Source organism: Cheilinus undulatus, linkage group 8 (genome assembly GCF_018320785.1).
Source record: "Cheilinus undulatus linkage group 8, ASM1832078v1, whole genome shotgun sequence".
Taxonomy (NCBI): domain Eukaryota; kingdom Metazoa; phylum Chordata; class Actinopteri; order Labriformes; family Labridae; genus Cheilinus; species Cheilinus undulatus.
The window spans coordinates 2777569-2798619 of NC_054872.1; the positions used below are offsets into that span (position 1 = coordinate 2777569).

Sequence of the window (21051 nt, forward strand, 5' to 3'; positions counted from 1 at the left end):
CCACGAATCAACACAAAAGAGCTGCGCGTTGAGTATCACTGCTTTAAATCAAACTCCAGCCTCAGAGGACCTGAGAATGACATGGTGGGACTTTATTCTGATAGAAACCTCACATCAACAGTTGGGGAAAACTTGTTGCTGCTGATTGTCAAACATTTTACACCCAACTGCTTAGTCAGTTTCGTCAAAACGATGCAGGACTGGCCACCAAACTTCTCCTAAAAGACGGGGACGTATCAACTGTTTATGGCAAATCCACTGATGGGAAAGGTGGAGCTTGTGTCATTCATGTGGTCAGACTAGCGATGCTCACTTTTGGTCCTCATAAAAGCGTAAAGTTGTGTTGTTTCATTCAGCTTCTGGTTCAGACGTATGGACTGTTGGACCACTGTGTTGTCTCCATGCTTTCCCAAAGGCATGCAGAGGAGTTGCCAGTGAAGCGCAGAGCTGTGTTCATGCTGGCAAACCTCCACTGAAGAGGAGTGGGGTGTGAAACAAGCTCATTGACATTTTAAGCAACTCAAGTCCAAACTAACTGTCTGACTGTCAAGCAGGTTTATTAAAAGAATACCTCTGTTGTTGGTGACATATTAAACCCATCTGATATGTTGACCCAAGCATGGCACAGAGATTTCATTGAGACCACAGGGGACTGTGTAAAAAGTGGAAAGGGGGCATAATGTCACCTCTAAGTGTCTTCCAGCCTCTCTAACCCTGACCAAAACCTTCAGACTATGAATATGCTTCTTGTTTTGCTTCTTTCCCAGACATGCAGACAGTTTTTAACAATACAGTACCACAAAGATCGCAGACAGGCTAAGAAACAGTAAATGAGCTTACTGGATATTTCAGCCCAGACTCAGGTCAACTGAAGCATTGCTAAGAGAAGAAAACAGTAACTGAATATAAACACATAAAGCTTCTATTTTCTTTTGGAAGCATCTAGTTCCACTTAGTTAAGGCGAGCCGAGCTCAAACCCTGGGGCAGAGGCTTATTTATAGACCTCATTGTGCTACAAAGGTAACGCAGGGGCTACTGCTTGTGGATCTTGGGGGAAACAGACGAGAGGGACAAGGTGTTGACAGGAAGCTCCTCGTGCAGAGCCGTTCTTGAGGGGGAAATTGGAAGACGCTTCTGATAGTTATCATCAGCTTTCTAATGTGGTGGCAAACGTGAGGAGATCAGGACATCACTGTTCAGGGGAGGGATTGTCTGCACGTCTTGTGTCACAGACCGCAGCTTTGCTCTCTACCTCATCCATTAGAGCCCACAACTATGTGTAATTATAGGAAGGAAAGACGAGCTGTTGACCAGAGAACATTCGAGACTGGAATTGTCCTACAGGTTTTTGGGTTTGGGGGCTTTTTGCATATGTGTGTCATACAAGAGTGCTCAAATGCACACTTGTGGCTCACTTGTGCATGTTTTTATGTTGGTAGGGATGAAGGATGGGCTGAGTTGGAGGGACAAAGGAGAGGTTAATAGAATTTTGTGCGGTAAGAGGCGGATTAGTAAACACAGGGAGCATTGTGGTTGCATGATAGAAAGACAAGACAAGACGAGACAGTTTTTTTGGAGCTTGTTTTTGTGCACATGACAAAGGATTTATCTGCAATACAGGGCCAAATCTGTTTCCAGCGACCGTGCGACCACTGTGGGTTCATTATGGCTGATGAAATCAAAACAAACATTGTGATCAGACCCATTGTTTATTCAGATCACTGCTGGCTCCCTAATTGGCTTAGTTACCTGTTTGAATTGCAACAGAAACACAGACTGCCTGTGATCAAACAGCATTAAAAACCTAACATGTGATATCACATGAAGCACAATGAAGACTGGGCTGAACTGAGGCAGTGGTTCTCAACCTTGGGGTCTGGACCCCCTTTGGGGTTGAGACACTGAGAGGGGGTCTCCAGTTACCCTGAAAAACTAAGAACATTATATAAATTACACTGTTGCCACTTTATACAAATTTAGCCAAATTATGACCCATTTATATATATATATTTTTCCCATCCATTTAAACACATTTTTTAAAACCTATTTTTGTCATTTTAAACCCTTTCCACCATTTTTTTCTGCCTGTTTTTGCCATTTCTAAACCAATTCTTGTGACAGAAGCCTAATGTTGCTTCTGTTTACCCATTGTTGCCACTTTGAATCCCATTTTAACCACATTTTACCATCTAATATGCCCATTTTCCCAGTTTAACCAGTTTCTGACAATATCTGCCTTTATTTCTCTCTCAGTTAACACTTTTTAGCCTGTTTATATCAATTTTTCATCCAATTTAACCAGATTTCCACCCATTTTTTTCAATTTGAAGCCTTTTCAGCCACTCTTTACTCCCTTTTGCTGCTATTTATGCCCATTTTAGCCTTTTATAGTTTTTTTTTGCAATTTTAATCTAATTTTGCCACTTCTAAACCATCTCTTCTACTTTTAAAATCAATTTCACCTCCTTTTTCACCATTTTTTACCATTATTAACCCATTTTTGCAATTTTTTAACACATTTTAATTACTTTTTTTAACAAAAGGGATTTTAAAAGGGCTATGTACTACACAAATGATTTAAAATATATTTGTTACTTTGATAAGAGTGGTTATTTTTTCAGGTTAAATATAAAGTATAGATATCACAGCTTAACTTTACATTGGACTGTGATTTTGCTGATCTCCACTGACCCCCAGTTTGGCTGGGCCCCAGAAAGCTCTCCCAATTAACGCCCCTAATGGGCGGCCTTGTCTGCAGGACTGTTCTTGAATGTGCATGGCTGTGTCCCGCCACCTTCAGGTCCCCGGTCTCTGGCACCTTTATTTTGGGGGTCAAGGTCTGAAAAAGTTGAGAGCCCCTGAACTAAGGAACCAAATATGGTGCTAATCTGATTCAACAAAACATATTTTAACAATATATTAAGCTTTCTGGAGTAAACTGATCCATCTCTTCTAATGGCAGCACGAGAGGTGCAAACACTCTCTAAAAGTGTGACACATAAAAGGCACAGCAGTGATGTATGTGACAGACTCTGCCCATGACGAAGTGGGAACTGACACACTAAAGCTGGCGTACAGCTTACCAAGTCAAAGACAGATCCGGACCACCCACAGACATAATGACACATGAATATACACAAATCATCTACACACGTGCATGTGTATACAGGCAAACATGCATCCAAACACTGAGCCCATATAGGTCAAAAACCGCTCTTGACGGTCTATCAAAATCAGGTGTAGTTATTAGGTGCAATTTGTTGCCTGAATTTCCTTGGGTCCTGTCTGTCTGCTGGCTCAGAGAAACTAGAGCGTGGTGTCAGAGCGTCTTAGGTAAGTGTCTTACCATCTCTGCTAAACTAGCGTATCCATTACAGAACACCAGATTAAGACTTTGTCCTTTAAAGAGACATGAGCTGGTTGATGACGACATAATTTAACACCACGCTGAGGAAATAAAAAAATGTGTGAATTCACCCAGCTGACTGGAAATCATCTTCGCTATGAACAAACAAGACGAGGTTAAAACCTAGTATACGGCTGACTGCAGCTTTCTGGGATGCCTTTCTGAATTGTGTGAGGAAATGAATATGGAAAATAATACAAAATCCATGTGTATTAATGGTACAGTTGCAAGATGTGCAAAGGCTGCAAGGATACTAAACAGACATACTCAAAAAAGCATAAAATATGATGTTGATGGGACACAACCATAAGCTGGCATGCCAGATGGATTTGTTTCTCACATCCATTTGGAAAACCACTCATACACGGCATTTGGGAAAGGGCAGAGGATTAAAAAAAAAAAAAAACTTGGAGGGTGAAAGGATGAACGTTCAGTCACATCTTTATGGGCCAATCAGAGCAACAAAACACGTGACGTAGCCGCTACCGAGCTGCACGCCTACTGAAGGAGTATACTCCACAGAGAACTGCCTAACGCTGCAGACCATGGCGACTGTAGAAATGTCAGTACATGACTTTTAAGACATTAAGACTGCAGCTGTATAAAATGCTGCATTTAATCACATGAGTAAGCACAGACTGTGTTATGAGTTTGCACTGCATCACAAATCAACACTTCTTTGTCATGTTAATATCTGCAGGCTCTAATAGTCTTGTTTTTTTAAGATTATTGTTAGCATTTATTATGATAGAACAGCTGATTAGAGACAGAAGATCTGGGGACAGCGTGAGGACAGACAGGCACCAAACAGCACCATGGTCAGGTATTGATCCTGCTAGCTAGTTGAGGATGACAGCATCTGTGTCTACCTACTGAGCTACACCAGAGCTTATAAAAGGAAAGTGAGCGGTGTGATTGCAGGGGGCAGCAAGAATTCAATCCCATGATTCCCAGTTACCTGTCATCTTTTGTTTGATGAGAGCCTGATGAAGGAATTTATTGTGTGTTTAAGGTTCAGGTTAGTGAGTTCAGCTTTTATACATTCAGAGTGATATTGCATTTAAAAGGTGAAATCTGAAACCTTTAAGGCAGTGCTATGGACAAAAAGGTCTTAATGTATGACACTTTCTTTCTTACCTGGCCTGGAAGGTGAGGTGATGGGTGATGTCTGCCTCTGTGTTTAACAGGGGCTCCTGATGGCCCTGGCCAAGTATCAGCTGGCTCTCTCTCAGTCCTAGACTCCTCTTCTCTATGTGGACCGTTACAGGATCTGGCAAATGGCTCCTCATGACAAACAGTGGACTGAAAACCACCTGTAATGGAGTCACGTCAAATAAAATGTAAAACTGGAAACAACATCTGGACAAATATGGTGACAAATAAAAAAAAAAAAAAAAACATTCAGTAACCCTTAACTTTGCTTTCATACATGAACTGCATTATGGCAGCAACCACTGTTAAAAGAAATATGACTGTCACGATAATTGCCGTCCATTTAAAAGGAACCCTGCATGATCAGACAAGTACATCTTGTTGGATAGATATTTGTACCTCTAGTATGCATATTGAACTAAAACTCACTAGATATCTGCATTTTGAGTAATTTGAGTCTATAAACTCACCAGGAGGCCACCATGTTTTGGTTCGCACTGTTACTGTGCCGTCACAGTGCTGCAGCGCTCCTCGCCATTCCTATGCAGTAACCGCTGTTTCAGACTGGCAGCCAGTGTTGTCTCATGCAGGAAAGAAGTTTTTAGGTCTCTTTGATTTTTTTTCCTTACACCATGAGTGGTTAACGGTCAAACTAGACAGGAAAATGATAAATACAGAGCCATATTTACCTTGTAGTAGCAAATATTTACGTCCATGACAGTAGAATATATTTGAAATCTGTTTCTTGATGAACCAGATGAAGGCCACGAGCTAAAATGTGTCTGTTTAATAAAGCTGTTCCCCAAACGTCTACTATTTATGAGGCTTTCTGTTACCTCATGGTTCAAAATGTAGCAGGTAAAGATAAACACAGTATGAAAGCGCTTCCGGTTTGCGCTTTTCAAAGTAAAAGTTCACTTTAGCATTTGGAGAAACTCCCTTCGTATGTACTTAATGCTTTTATTTTGAAAAGCTCCCGACACGCTTCCACTATACACTGAATCCAGTCACTTGTAGGGAGGTTTACTGAGGTGAAACTTCGGAGGAATGACAGAGCTTTGACAGCAGAGACAAAACCAACACGCTGAAAACTTGTGTCTGGTATAAAAGCTGTTATGGCAGCAACAGCTGCAAGCAGAAAAACATATGACAGTCTGAAACAGCGGTTTCTGCATAGGAACGGCAAGGAGATCTAGTGACGTCATAGTACCAGCGCGAACCAAAACATGAAGACTTCCTGGTGAGTTTATAAACTCAAATTTACTCACAATGCATACATCTAGTGAGTTCTTTAGTTCAATATACACATAAGAGATACAAATATCTATCCAACAGGATGAACCTGTCTGATCATGCAGGGTTCCTTAAAGTGTGTGCTGGCAGGAACTCACCAATCTCTGCTGCATCAGGGAGTCTGGTTCTAGTGTGATAAGAGTACACCACACATACAGCAGAGAACCACTGGAGCACGGTAACTGAAAGAAAACAACAACTGTCATACTCCATATTCTTATCACCTTTAAATCATTCTTTACAAACACAAAAAAAAATCATTTCCTTATTGTAAATATGAGGGAAATTGTATTTGATATAAGTTGAGACTTAAATACTTAAATGTGTTTGCTACCTCTCACTTACATCATATCCTAATGAGACGGGCGAGCGTCAGAAACAAAACCAGTTTGATTAGAATTATATTATAGTGTCCTAAAATCATGTGAGCACTGCTGAGCGAAGCAGTGCAGTGTGGTGTAATGTTTGTCCCCTGTCATCCCACTCCTATTTCTCTCTGTCACATTGAGATGGGCAAAGAGCAAAGAAACAGGTGGATAACAAGGCACCAGGAGTGTCAGAATACATCTTTGATTTTCGTTCCCTTTCCTACCTCTGCATTAGCCTGCTTTACAGAGGAGAAACATCTGTGCATTAATAAAACCCACATCCAACACAGACAAAACTATTCTACTAAAAGCAGTACACGCCTGTTTCTCAATCTTAAATAGAAAAAATGCTTTTCCAATGTTTAATGAGGGAGAAGTGAGATTTAAGGGCAGAGAATTAAATATCTAATGGACCCAGTGTGGATAGTGAATGTGTGAAGCATGGCTGATACTCTCATGCTGTTAGGACATGGTGTTAGTAACCATCAGCAACACATCATCTTGTTTTTGTATATACTAGAAACAAAAAAACTTAATTTTATTCTTGGAGGAGTTAAAAGTGAAGTAAAGTCACCCTTAAGCCCTGCAACACAATATCATGTTTGAGGTGACTGATGACTCTAAGTACTCGCTAATGGGCCACTACAGGCAGTTAAATCTTGTAAGATTTAATAGCTGAGAATTTGCCCACCAAAGGCTGAGCACTCTTTGTGTGTCACTGGTGTTTGTCGTCATTTACTCCTCACTCCTCATTAAAGCCTCGAGATGCCAAGGCGCATTACAAGTGGTCTAGTTTATGACAGACTGGGGACTTCAATTACTGGTGGGGACAGCATAGCTGAGCAAAGAGAGCTTCATCATTGCAAGCTTTTCAAAACAAGTTTGAGGAGAGGAGGGAGTGAATCTTTGTTAGACAGAAACTTTATAGATCCCTCGCTGCAGCAGTGAGGTCAAGACGACCTTCTGTGCTTTAAGAAAAAGAGACCAAAAAAAGGTGTTAAAGTAAGATGAGAGGAAGGATACGAGGAGGAGAGCAACCTGAGACAGGTTTTTGATTCAGATGATAGACTGATGAAAAACGAAACCGTGTTACACTCTATATCAAAGCACGCAAAAACTAACAGTGTTACTTGGTAATGAATGAGGACTGCCTGCTAATTAACAGAAAACAAATGAGGAATTAACTGCCAATCAGCCATTAAAGAACGCATAGATAGGGGTTAACTGCATTAAATTACCTTGTTACTTAACAGTTACCTGAAACTTTACAACAGTAAATTATATACAGTAATCTGAAAACCAATGATGGCCGACTGCTAGACAACTGTTAGTTAACGGGTCGACAGGGAGGAACTCCTCATCAAACTGTGTCACTGATTACTTCGTGGCTTCATAAGTACTTATACATATTACCTATTGTCCATTAACTTCTGCTATATGGACACCTATGGGACTTCTCAAGTAAGTTCCAGTCAGAAAATCTTTACACTGTAAAGAATTAATGCACAGCAGGTGTTAGATGGCAGGTGTAACCATAGCAACCAGGCAGTCGTATTTTCCGAGCAGTAAGTACAGCGTTGCCAGCCTAAGGAGCCTGCAAGTCGGCAACACTTCAGTAACAAATCTAATGATAGACTCCAAGTTTAAGACCAGAAACGCAATGGTCTTATCTCCTATATCTGACACACGACTTGTTTCCATGCTCACCTTAACTCTGAGAGGTGAGTGTCGCAACAACACTCACTTCCCTCCTGTTCTAACTTTTAGAAATTACTGTCTGAAAATTTAAATGACATAAAACACAAGAAAAGAAGGCATTATTTGTTTGTAGAGCTGAAGGAAACGCTTCTGATAAAGCGGCATGAGAATAGCTGGTAAATATTGATGTGTCTGACAGAGAATCAGCACCTGCAGGGCGTGGACAGCTCCATTTCATGTCTGTGACCTCGTAGTGCAGAAGGAGGAATTATTCTGTGTATTCAAACAGCTGGTCTGCTAAAACTAAGCTTTCTATCAGACGACTGTTCATGTTAACATACAGGTTTATAGTCTGATCACAGATGACTCTCAGTCTCACTCGTCTTCATGTCTTCTCATTGATAAATCCGTTCAGAAAGTGTGCTGGGTGGACTAGTTGTTTGTCCCAGTGCAACTTCATATCTGTGGCCCGTCCTATTTACTGGAGTACTGAATAATGTTTACATTCCCTTAGAACGTTATGGGATTGGAATGTTTACTCCAGTTATTAGTCAAGCCCTCAGGTGTTGCTAAGGAAAAGGGATTGTTGCTTTACTAAAACTTTGTATTTTGATCACAAAACATAAGAAACGCTAAATTAGTGGTTTTATTAATTTTTTTGTTAGCAAGTAACCATGGTATAAGCAGGTTAAGCCCGATGAGGTGTCCATTTGTCAGGGATTAATATGGTAACGTGGAGGCCTGAACCATCCTCCGTTGCCTCCGCAGTGTCCATTAATCCCTGATAATTGGGCACTAGTGCTGGAGTCTTGGTCATCTCTCGGTCTTGAGAGCACTTGTACTCAGTCTTGTCTTGATGTCAAGACTGGCCAGACTCAGGATTTTCAATCAAGACCAGTTGAGACCAGCACTGATCTGCTATTCTGCAACTTCAGTAATGCAGTGTTAATTTTGGCAGCTATTTTTAATTTTAGTCTTAGAATTAGTCTTTAAATGAAATGCATTTTAGTTTTAGTCACATTTTAGTCATTTCTAGCCTTTTTAGTTTTAGTCTAGTTTCAATCCATAGAAAGTCCTCACATTTTAGTCTTTACTTTTAGTCCAATCATTTATTTCCTTGCCTAAACCTGGTAATCTGAGAGGCAGAATAGATACAGCTGCATTGTTTTTTGACAGATTTACCCACAGTGGAGAAATATCACAGATTTTGAATGTCAGATGAAAACTTCTTTACATTTTAGTCTAGTTTTAGTCATGTTGACCAAAACTAAACTTAGTTTTTGTCAGTTTTAGTCAACACAGATCTATTTTTGTTAGTCTTAGTCTAGTTTTTGTCATGGAAAAAAGACTGTCAGCGGACATTTTTAGTCATAGTTTTAGTCGACAAAATTAACACTGCATTAATGTGATAATAAGGATCGGCACTTGCTATAACAACAAATAGCTACACCTGCAGAAACTCAGACATGAGTCCATGTTATTTCTAGTCAGAAATACCTCTGAACACTTATTTTAGGCCTCAATTACCTGACAAATCTAGATAAACATCTCATTTTCAGATATTTAGAATCATTCCGGACTTGTCAGAGGCTTTGAAATACTAACAAGGATTTATTTTTTATTTTATTTTATTTTATTTGTTAGTTGAACACATTTGTTAAGATTTGAGATTATTGCATGTTGTGCTTTGAAAGAGTTGCAGACATCTTGTTTTTACCTGTCAAATTAATAAAAAAGAAAACTAAAATTAAAGAGTGAATACGCTTTAAGTGTTCAACCTTGTCATGGTTTTTTAAAATTATTTTTTATGGTCTTGGTCTTTGACTCAGTCTAGATCCCCATAAGTCTTGGTCTCGTTGCACTCTGGTCTTGGGCAATTCTTGGTCTTGGATAGTGTGGTCTTGAGTACAACAATATTGTACATGTCATCGGGCATTAACCCTTACTTATTCAATGTAAAGTAGGGTATGATAGCGGGTAGTCACTCCATACTTAATGCCTTTTGGTGTTTCTATAGTAAAGTAGTTAACTAGCAGTTAGGTATTCTTTTTCTAGGAATTCTGCCAATTTATATGTACCTTACTGTAAAGTGTTACCACACACAGATATCACCAGGACAGAAAGAAAGAAGCCGGAGAAGGTGGAGAAACCACAAGACAAAACAAATGAGTGAAAACTACAGCTACAGTCTAGATGAGTTACACGGTGGAGTACATACTAAAGACTGAAACAGCAGGTCAAACAGAGACATGCAAAGATTAAAGGACCAATAGTCCAGGGAGCTATCTCATTCTGAGTCAGCTCTCTGTGTAAGCACACACAGAAGTTGGACTAATGCTAGCTGTTAACAGTATGGGGCTTATAAAGAAGCAAACAAGGAAAGAGAGCCGGATATAGACATGAAACAAGAAAAATACAGAACAGCAGGAAAGGAGAGAGGGGAGTAATTTTCTGGACTTAATCCAGTGATGTTAAAGTGGCTTCAAAGCCTCGCTCTGTGCCCACATATCAGCTAGTGTTTCCTGTCTACAGTTAGGTTTGTTTTGAGGGAGCATAAACTGTATTTTCTGCCTCTCAACATGGTTTGGATATGGGTTTGAGGGCCTTTGTAAGACTATCTGAGGGAAAGATCTCAATCTGTTCTCTAACTGTGAGTAGCAGGGTGGAAGCTCTGCCACTGTGACCACCCAGGAGAGGAGAATATGGCCACAGTTGGTGGTCCAGTCCCCAACTAGGACCATGTGAGTCATAATGATGACCCAGGAGGAAGTACTGGTGTGTGGATTGTGTGCCCTTATCTGTGTTGTATGTCTGGCAAACTATTCTGACTTAAAGTGGAGCATTTCATGTATCGTGTTTTTTCAATAGTAAAGAAATCATTTAAATAACAACTGAAGCCGTCAATGGTCTCGGTTCAGCCGGCCTGACTTCATACCTGTATGACAGAGTGGCTGCTGCCCTTGTCCCTCCTCTCCAGCTGGACGTCCTGAGACCATTCTTCATCCCCCTGTGCCCTCACACACAGCTCTGTCATCTCAGCATCTTCCAGCACATACGACGGCAGCTTGGCTCCTGCCTCCAGGCAGTCACAGTGTTCCCTGACCACCGTCTGGTTGTCAGGCCCCACATAGTGCTGCACCACCCGCAGCTCAATGTCCTGAGTCAGGTAGCTGCACATCAGCTGGCGGCCACAAATGATGACCTTGAAAAGAAAAGGTTAAAGGTGAGAACTGCAGCATATTACTGAAACAACTACAGAACTATTGTTTCTTTATAATTTAAGATTTCAGAAATGTCCTGTTATAAACCTGGGATTTACTGCATATTTCAACATTTTACCTTCATACGTCAAAGTCTCAGATTTAGAAGGTGGAACTACAAATGGAAGAAGACTAAACATAGTGAAAACCATGACTGCTCTCTACAGATACAGATTGAAGCGACTGTGGATCAGTGTGTAGAGTCGGTCATCTCGCAATCAGAAGGTCGTGGATTTGATCCTCAGCTCCTGCAGTCACATGCCGATGTAACACTTAACCCCAGTTTGATCCCACTGCTTTGACATCAGCGTGTAACTGGGTATGCAGGCGTTTGGGTGGGAATAGCTGATGCTCAACTCTCCACACAAACCTCAGCCATCAGTGTGTGAATGGAGTGAAAGGGTGTGAATGGGTAGGTGAGACCTGCGGCGTAAAGCACAAGTCCAGAATGTTTCAGAAAGTTGATTCTCACAGCCTGATATCTCTGTAGTTGCACCTGGGAATTTTTTTCTCGTGAAAAGGTTGGTCTAGCCTGACTGATTCTTCTCTGTCTCTTATAAACAAAGAACCGTCTGCAACGCCCTCCACCCATACAGGGGCGTGACCCAGGGGGGGAAAGAGGGACTTTTTACCCAGGCCCTGAGTAGGATGGGGCCCTTGTGAAGCCTGGAGTAAAAAATGTGTTTTTATTTTGTTTTTTAAAATTTGTTTCTTAGTAATAATCATCATTATTGAATCACAGCTATTAAATTAACTGGTCAACAGACTGACATTTGATTTGAATAGAGCAGGGGTGTCAAACTCAAGGCCCGGGGGCCAAATACGGCCCCTGGAACAGTTAAATCCGGAAGATGATCTTATATTTCTGTTAAAACTGTCCCATCAGTCTGAGGTCTGCAGATCTCCTCAGGTATAAAAATGTGAACTTATCCTTGATAATTTCAGATATTCTTGTTAGGTCTTAAAATCAGAAAAAGTAAGGAGTAAAAATATTTAGATAAACAGTCAGGAATGTGGGAAAGAAATTAATTTGTGTTTTAATTTCTCATTTTCAATTCAGCATCTCACAGTTAGGACTCAAAGTTAGGATTTTGACTTTTTATTTTATACTTTGAGCATTTCAACTCATAATTTTGACTTCTCATATAATATTTTGAGCTTTAAGATTCATAATTTTAAATTTCAAGCAACCTTTTATCCAGTTATTTTGTATTTTATCTGATTTTTTCAACACCAAACTTTGACTTCATAATCCTATAGTTTGACCTTTTAGACTCACAATTTAAAATTTCGAATCATATTTTGACTTTTTATTTCATATTTTGACCTTTTAAACTCATTATTTTGACTTCTTTCTTATATATTTGTCCTTAAAAACATTATTTTTCAATTTCAATTTTATGTTTTGACCTTTTTGAACTAATAAATTTACTTTTCTTAGATTGTGAGCTTTTAAACTTATCTTTTTAACTTTTTAAATGTCAAAATCGTTAATCATCAGTGCTCAGTTTTTATTTCATATTGAATTACTGGTGAAATGAGGTTGACAGTTTATGGTTAAAAAGGTGACCCTGTTGGGCCCTCAGGTTAGACCTGAATCCAGAATCAGTGATTGAGTTTGACACCCCTGGAATAGAGTAAAATAAACTTTAGGGGGCCCTGCTCCTCCCCTCAAAGAAGTCCAAATGCTTTACTCAGCAGTAGTAGGATTGTTAGCATTGTAAGCTGGAAGGCTAAAGTGGTATACTGTGTCATAGTATGGGAAAAGGTTAATAAACACATAATAAATGTGAGGGAAATAGTGCAAATAATTTTAATCCATCCATCCTAAAAAATATTGTTGCTCAATATAGGAAAATTATTGTTATAAATACATTAAAACGTATGGATATTATAGAATTATATAAATGATGCAGCATTTTTTGCTTGGCTGGCCGGCTAAGGGGGGCCCTGTGTGATTTTCTTCCTGGGGTCCAAAATCCCCAGCTACACCCCTGCACCCATATATTAAGAAAAAAATACTTTCATGTCATAAACCACAGATGTCACATAAACATGCCTATTTTTGTTTTGTGTATATTTGTTGGCACAAAAGCATAAGCCTTGCATTTTCTGTTTTAAGCAGACCATTAACTTTTTACCTTTTGGGAAAAGTAAAACTTATATCAGTCGATGATTGATCAAACAATCAAGAGATTTAATTTTCATAGCAGTAGTCGTCATGTATCCCACCCTACATGTGTTTACCGCAGGCATCAAAGCGTGTAAGTGTATGTGTCAGTGTGTGTTTGTAATCAAAGCATGCATGTGCGTTTAGATATTTATGTGGTTTTATGAGCATTAAAGGGTCAATCAGCCTAATTATCATTATTTTTAGAAAATAAGAAAAACAAGAGCAGGCACATCCATGAAGATGAGCACCAACTTTTTCAGAAGTGGTAGCCTCTGTCCCACGCTGAGGCTTTGTGTTTGGAAGTGAGTAACGCTCGAACCCGATCACTGAATCCGATGGGATGGAGATGTAAGCAACATCAGACGGAGGAAGGAATGTGAGAAGCTAGGTCTGTTTTGTCTGGAGGACAACAAGGAGACATGTGCGACATTTGACAGTGTTTACAAAACAGAGTGTCACCGCTAAAATCTTTTGGCCACCAAGAATTTTCAGGAACAATTTTGTGTTTTATTTGTGGAAAAATACAAACATGATCCACAAACAGTCCTGGTATAAAAGGGAAAACATGGCTGCTTAAGGAATTGGTTTATGTAGGTTTATGATTCCTGTGATCCTTCTGTGGTTAAGTGAGCACAGTGTGTTTCTGGAGGGTTTGAGATCAGAAGCTTTTCTTCATGGGCTGTTAAACAGACTGACAAAACAGAACACACTCTGTTGTTAGCTAAGCAACAAGCTAACCCTAACATTGAAGCAGAAAAACTGCAGTACTCCTGCTTACATGGACACATAGGTGACATAAAACAGCCAGAACCTCACAGTGAAGCAGCAAGTTCTGTAAGAGACGTGTGGAAATCACTGCTATAATAGATAAAAAAATCAGTACTGTACTAGACGATCATCCGAAGGAGTGCAAGATTCTTGGTTTATGAAAAATGTTGGAAAATGTTATTGCTAATGAAAAATGCTACAAGTACGACTGTCTGAGACTGATCAGGATGACTACACTGCATTCCAAAACATGCAAATTGGATTTTAGTTTCAAAAACTTTAAATTTTTTGTTTTTTTTTTCAGTTAAACTCATGGATGGTTTTGTGTCTCAGGACTCTTTGGATCACTGAAATCAATCTCACACACCTGTGATCATTAGTTTGCCAGGTTCAAAACATTTTATTGGTTGTAAAGAACTGAAAATGGTCATTTGTTGAATCTGCAGCATCAGGGGGTCATATTTACTGAAATCAAAGCTATTTCAATCAAAAACATCTTAACAGGCCAAGTTCCATGTTAACATAGGAGCTCTTCTTTGATATCACCTTCACTATTCTTGCATCCATTGATCTTGTGAGTTTTTGGAGAGTTTCTGCTTGAATTTCTTTGCAGGATGTCAGAATATCCTCCCAGAGCTGCTGTTTTGATGTGAACTGCCTCCCACCCTCATAGATCTTTAGCTTGAGGATGCTCCAATGGTTCTCAACAGGGTTGAGGTCAGGGGAGGATGGGGGCCACACCATGAGTTTCTCTACTTTTATGCCCATAGCAGCCAATGACACAGAGGGATTCTTTGTAGCATGAGATGGTGCATTGTCATGCATGAAGATCATTTTGGTAAGGAAGGCACAGTTCTTCTTTTTGTACCATGGAAGAAAGTGGTCAGCCAGGAACTCAATTTTACTTTGCCAAGGTCATTTTCACACCTTCAGGGACCCTAAAGGGGCAGACCAGCTCTCTCCTCATAATTCTAGCCCAAAACATGACTCCGCCCCCTCCTTGCTGACATCACAGCCTCGTTGGGACATGGTGGCCATCCACCAACCATCCACTACTCCTCCATCTGGACCATCCAGGGTTGCACGGCACTCATCAGTCAACAAGACTGTTTGAAAATGAGTCTTCATGTATTTCTGGGCCCACTGCAACCGTTTCTGCTTGTGAGCATTGGTTAGGGGGGGCTGAATAGTAGGTTTATACACGCCTGCAAGCCTCTGGAGGATCCTACACCTTGAGGTTGGTGGGACTCCAGAGGCACCAGCAGCTTCAAATACTTGTTTGCTGCTTTGCAGTGGCATTTTAGCAGCTGCTCTCTTAATCCCATGAATTTGTCTGTCAGAAACCTTCAGAAAAACCTTCACAGTTCGATGATAATGCTTAAGTTTTCCTGAAATATCTCATGTTTTCATACCTTGTCCAAGGCATAGCACTATTCGTGCTATTCATTATTCATTTGCAGTGACAGGCTACGGCTGAATGTAGGCGTGTAAAAGGCAGAGCAAGATTTATAAAGAGAGAATTGCATGAAGATGTGTCTGGGCAGAGTTTTATAAAACAGAATTGTTTTTTGCACAAACCATTTCTGAGGTTTGGGTGCATGTCTACTTTTTCCCTTTTTTTAAAAGATTAGTTTTTAGACATTTGTCTATATTCCATAGGACACATGAAGAAAGACAGCTGCCTGTATTTCTGCTCTACCGCCGCCCTGACACACGTATACTTTAAGCTGGATTCCATGGTCTGTTTCATTAATGAAACCATAGGACACTGAATATAGAGATCTGCTAGGTAGTTGTTGTGTATTGAGGACCAACTTACTACCTTGTAAGCAGCAAGGACATTAGAAAAAAGGTAAAACAACTAACAATGTATGAGGAATGTGAATCCCAGTAAGTACTCCTGCTCATACTGTAACATATATACACAATTTTTAACATCTTTAAAGAGCATCTTTGACAGGGTCATTCCACAGGAATGGAGGCCATGTTTTCACATTTCTATTCTGGTATCCACTGCCACACTGATGAAGCAGTGTTTCCCCTTATGGATCCAGTCTGCTTACCCGTTTTCCCTTCATTTGCTACCACTATTTTTTTACCAACACTTAACTGCTGGTACATAATGACATCTACTCCAAACTTACCTCCATGATCTATCATTTTCTTTCTTTTATGATAACAACTAAAGCACCATAAAAGTAATGAGATGGTAAAAATACCTGTTTCTGGACACCATTGAGCTGCAGCACCTTGATGATGAGGGAGGCGGTGCGCCCCTTGTACTGAATGGTCCTCAGCAGAGTCCCGATGTTGTCCACACTGAAGGCCTCTGACCATCGCCAGTTTCCCCATCCCTCGATGCAGATGTGAAGCAGCTGCAGAGCAGAGACAGAAACAGACATCAGAGGTTAGTCTTCTTACCCTTTATTTATCCCAAGGAAAAGGCCAGTAAACAACAAGAATCTCTGTTTAGAAGATTTTTGATGGTGCTGGCGGTGGGGGGTAGGCTACAAAGTTCCTGTTTACTGGTTGAAGAGGCCTGCTGCTGCTGGAAGTACAAATTCAAGGACGTGCACAGTAAACTGGCTGGTGGAAAACAGCTGATGTGAGTCTCACGATGCCTGCAATGTGTGTGAGAGCATGAGTGTAGTTGTGCGGTTGGATGTGAAGGGCTCTTTTCGCCACGTCTAAATATGAGGCAGATAGTTTGCTTCTCAGACTTTCCAGTGTCATATCTATCATTTAATCTTGGACCACATCCATGTGTGACTTAGGACGGCAACAAACAGATGTCCAATCTTCTGACATGCGAACAGCTTTGCAGAAGTGAAAATCTTCATGCTAACAATTTTAACGACGGCACAGCAGCAGGGCTAAAAAAATAAATATCCTGAAGTACGTTTCAGAGGAGCACTTTTTCTGCAGACATTCTGCAGATGTGTGTTTTAGATTCTTTCCATATTACACAATATCTCATTGTGCAAACACTGAATTAGTTTCAAACTACATGCCATCAAAAGAAGAGTGCTATATCCGTTTTCTTTGTGCCACCAGTCCCCTCCTGAATCATGCAGGACTCTACGGTCAGTATTGTCATAATACAGGGGACGTTTAAAAGCCTTCTGCGGCAGCATGGCTGACCTTCCACCTTACTAATCTCTCTGTGTCAACGCTGCGGCCGACTTCAAACTTCGAGAGAGAACAACAGAAAGCAGAAGAATGCCTCATAGTGAGTGTTATAATGGGCAGGGTTAGAGGGAGGCACTTGTTCAATCATATCCCAGAGGAGCTGTGACCAGGTTGAAACCCCGAAAAGAGCTTTAAAGATTTACACGTAGGGCTGTGGTTTCAATGTGCTGAATGCTTAACTAATCTGTTTCAAGAAAAACAAATTACCTCCAGGGTCAAGGAGCGTGAGGGGACCTTGGTCAAGCCCTTCTCTTCCCTCCACTGTTGTCTTTTTTCACCGTTTGAAGGCAGATTTCTTTACAATAACAGTCTTAATCAAAGCCTGAAGTCATTCTCTTAAAGATCATCCCTTGTTCTTGTCATCTGAGTGGAAATGACAAAACTGTTCTATTGCTCATTGGGCTCGCTTTAAGGGAAGATAACGGATAAGTAAACCACTGGGAGAACCAGCAGTAAAATAATCTAGTCCAGTTCACATGGTTTAACTACTGCTTGTTCTCTCCTTTAGCTTTCCTAACCCATTAAAGCCCACACCCATTTTTCCTCGTAATAAAATAATAGCAAGGCATTACACAGACTCAGTAAACCATGTAAAACACATTTCTGACTTTAAAAAAGACTCTTATCTCTAATGTCAAGGATAGGAAATGTTACTTATATGTCACATTTGGCTTTTGTGGTTAATCTATTTTCATCAATTATTGCAAAATACATTTACTTTCCAGTCTTGATGCAAAGTGGTGTAATTTTATCATTTTCTACATAAGTCAAAATCAGTTCGATTTAGCAACAAAAATGATTTTCAGGGGCTTTTTATCAACACAAAAACCTGGTGAATGGGCCCTCCACAGTCATGATTTAATGATGACATCAATGCATGTGAGCTGGATAAGCGAAATAGGGGCTTTTTAACCCCTTTTCACCACGGTTTCTGTTCATTTATGCCACTTTTTTTCACTCTATGCTCATTTTTTCCACTTTGAATTCATGTTAGAACCCCATTTTCCTACGTCATCTAGCCAATTTCTGCAACCTTTTTGCAACTTTTTTCCACTTTATACCCTTTTTTAACAGCTTTTCACCTTTTTCCACTCATTTTGGCACCCTTTTTGTATTTCTGTAACTCATTTTTGCCACTTTTCCCCATTTTTGCCTACTTAAAATAATTCTGCAGCTATATTTTACTTTTAGCCATTTGTTCCAACTTTGAACTCATATTTGCCAGTTTTTTTTCCTGTTTTTACAAGTTTATCTGGCTTTTTTTCCTGTTTTTGCCTCTTTAGCCCATTTTTGTCACTTTCAACCACTTTTCACAATTTTCTTCACATTTTTTGTCTCGTTGCTTTTCTGTATTTATTTATTTTTGCCTTTTTAATCCCATTGTTGCCTCTTTTAAATCCTTTTCACCACTGCTTTCACAAATTATGACACTTTTTTCTACACCTGTTTCATTGTTTTCACTTTTAAATGATTCAACCGATCACATGACCACATCAGAATGTCCAGTGTGTTTCAACTTTATTAGTTTAAGTCAAGAAAAAGGCTTTGCAAGGTCTCTTACGGGATATTTAAAGGTCATGTGACACCTGGGTTACATGGATAAAAATGAAAACCTTTAAATATGCAGCTGACATCTCAGCCTTTAAGTATTCTAAGTTTGACATCACTGGAGTAAATAATGGTTTAAGTCTTGAGGCGGTTAACTCACTCTTCTGTGCTGCAGCTCCATCTGCAAAGACCTATTTTGTTATTACAGCACTTCTCTTCCTCTTTTAACCCCTCTACTCCTCCTCCTCCCTCCAACGCTGTGCACTTTATCATGCCTGAAGCTCAACTTGACCTCTGAGAGAAGTCATAATAACATCTCCCCTTCAACTTCAAACGGCTCTGACTGGAGCAGTGGAAGAAGAAAACAGTAATGACACAGATGAACTAGAAACGTAAGATGACAAAAATGAAAAATAAGAGGCAGCGTTGTCCCCGTGGGACTGATCTGACTATTGTGACAAAGGACAACAAAAGTCAGCCTCATGCAGCGGTTTCATGCATTTAGATTATGCCTGAAAAAACACTTCTCAGTGGGGTCTGTCACTGGAAATCCACTTGGAAAACTGTAGGGATAACAGTGCACATTTTAACACCTGCAGTCTTTTTTAGCTCTGGCCTATGGACCTTTTTTTTATGTTGTTGAGTAATATGAAAATGTGTAATGCAGGAGGAAACTGCTGGAATTTCTTGCAGGAAAATCCCAAAGTAAAAGAGTTGACTCCTGTCTGGCTGTGGCTTCTTAAAAAAACTACATGGATTAATGTTGAGCATCAGCTTTTATACTGTTTGCATTCTGCACTAGAGCCCTTCTTTAAGACAAGTCAGGAGATTCAGGATGTTAATCCTCCTGACCTATGACCTGCTCATCCACTGATGTTATTTTCAAAGACTACATTTTAGCAATGATGAGGACATGGTGGCTGTGAGAGTGACAAGACAAAATGTGGCAGTAGGCATACTCAGCGCTGCAGTAGTTTAGGGAAAGTGGAGCTCGTTAGTGGCAGTGTTCATTTCATCAACTAAAACTACGACTTAAAGTGTTTGTGGACAGCCTTTTTTCCATGACAAAAACTAAAAAAAAAACAGATCTTTGATGACTAAAACTGACTAAAAGTAAGTTTAGTTTTTGTCAAGATGACTAAGGTCATTTTCACACCTGATAGTCCGGGGGACTCGGTCCGTTTTGGAACGGAAATTGCGACACTGTTGCACATTCCTTTGTTTTGGTTCGCATTCACACTGCTGTTGGTCAAATGGACCAAACTGTTTAAACACCTACAACCTCCGCCTGTGAGGGGCACTGTCGTCACAAACAAACGGCGACCAAGAAGAAAAGAATGCGTAGAAGAAGATGAAACCAGAAATCAATCTCCCTCTGCCTGTCTTTTTTTTCCACATAAAAAATGAAAAAACACAGAATTTACGCTGTCTTGCGGTTTCAGCTTTTGCATTAGGGCATTATAAGCAGTTAGTGAGGTGGTGAGCTGTCCAGCATGTCGTTCTTTACATGAGACGAATAAATCAGCACAGACTACGACATGTTGCTATGGCTACACAAGCAAGGTACTGACGTGTTTGAGTGTATTGAATCACATTTAAATACGTATATCATTAAGCTTTATTCCACTGCCTGCCGTTGGTTTACAAGTTGGTCCGCTTTGCTTTCACACCTCAAACGAACCACACCAGGGTTCATTTGGAAGCGGACCAAGACCCCCTGTCTTCAAGCAGACCATTATCCGCTTGTTTGGTCTGCACCAGAGTCATTGTGAGCTTTCAAAACACTCCAAACAGACCAAACAGCTCTGGTGTGAATGCGCCCTAAAACTAGACTAAAATGTTATTTTGTTTTCATCAGACAGTGAAAATCCATGATATTTCTCCACTGTGGGTAGATCTGTCAAAAACAAGGCATCTGTATCTATTCTGCCTCTCAGCTGTAGAAAGCAGGGACCCCATGTTTGGCAGATTGTATTGAACACACTACCATGATTTGGTACCAGATTTAGACAACAGAATATATGCTTGGACTAAAAGTAAAGACTGAGGAGGCTTTCTATGGACAAAATCTAGACTAAAGTGTGCTAACAGCTGCACCAGCAGCAGCCATTGTATGTACAGGCAAACTCATGCCAAAGCAGGTTGCCATTGAAAGCTTTCAGTGCAGTTCTCTGTTCTTCTTTATAAAGAAATGT

General features: G+C 40.2%; 2 protein-coding genes across 7 annotated transcripts in view; both read right to left on the bottom strand.

Annotated features, from left to right (window-relative positions):
• Positions 1–21051, bottom strand: part of LOC121513254 (NLR family CARD domain-containing protein 3-like) — a 945231-nt gene that overhangs the window by 363746 nt on the left and 560434 nt on the right. The window lies entirely within an intron of this gene.
• The window catches only part of LOC121513252 (vacuolar protein sorting-associated protein 13B-like), a 481863-nt gene that overhangs the window by 35613 nt on the left and 425199 nt on the right, over positions 1–21051 (bottom strand). For all 3 annotated transcript variants that reach the window (XM_041792863.1, XM_041792864.1, XM_041792862.1), the window contains exons 47-50: positions 16339–16494; positions 10854–11120; positions 5951–6034; positions 4545–4720 (exon numbers count right to left, since the gene is read on the bottom strand). In XM_041792863.1, coding sequence (XP_041648797.1) covers positions 4545–4720; positions 5951–6034; positions 10854–11120; positions 16339–16494 — 683 coding nt within the window. The remainder of the gene's footprint in view (positions 1–4544; positions 4721–5950; positions 6035–10853; positions 11121–16338; positions 16495–21051) is intronic.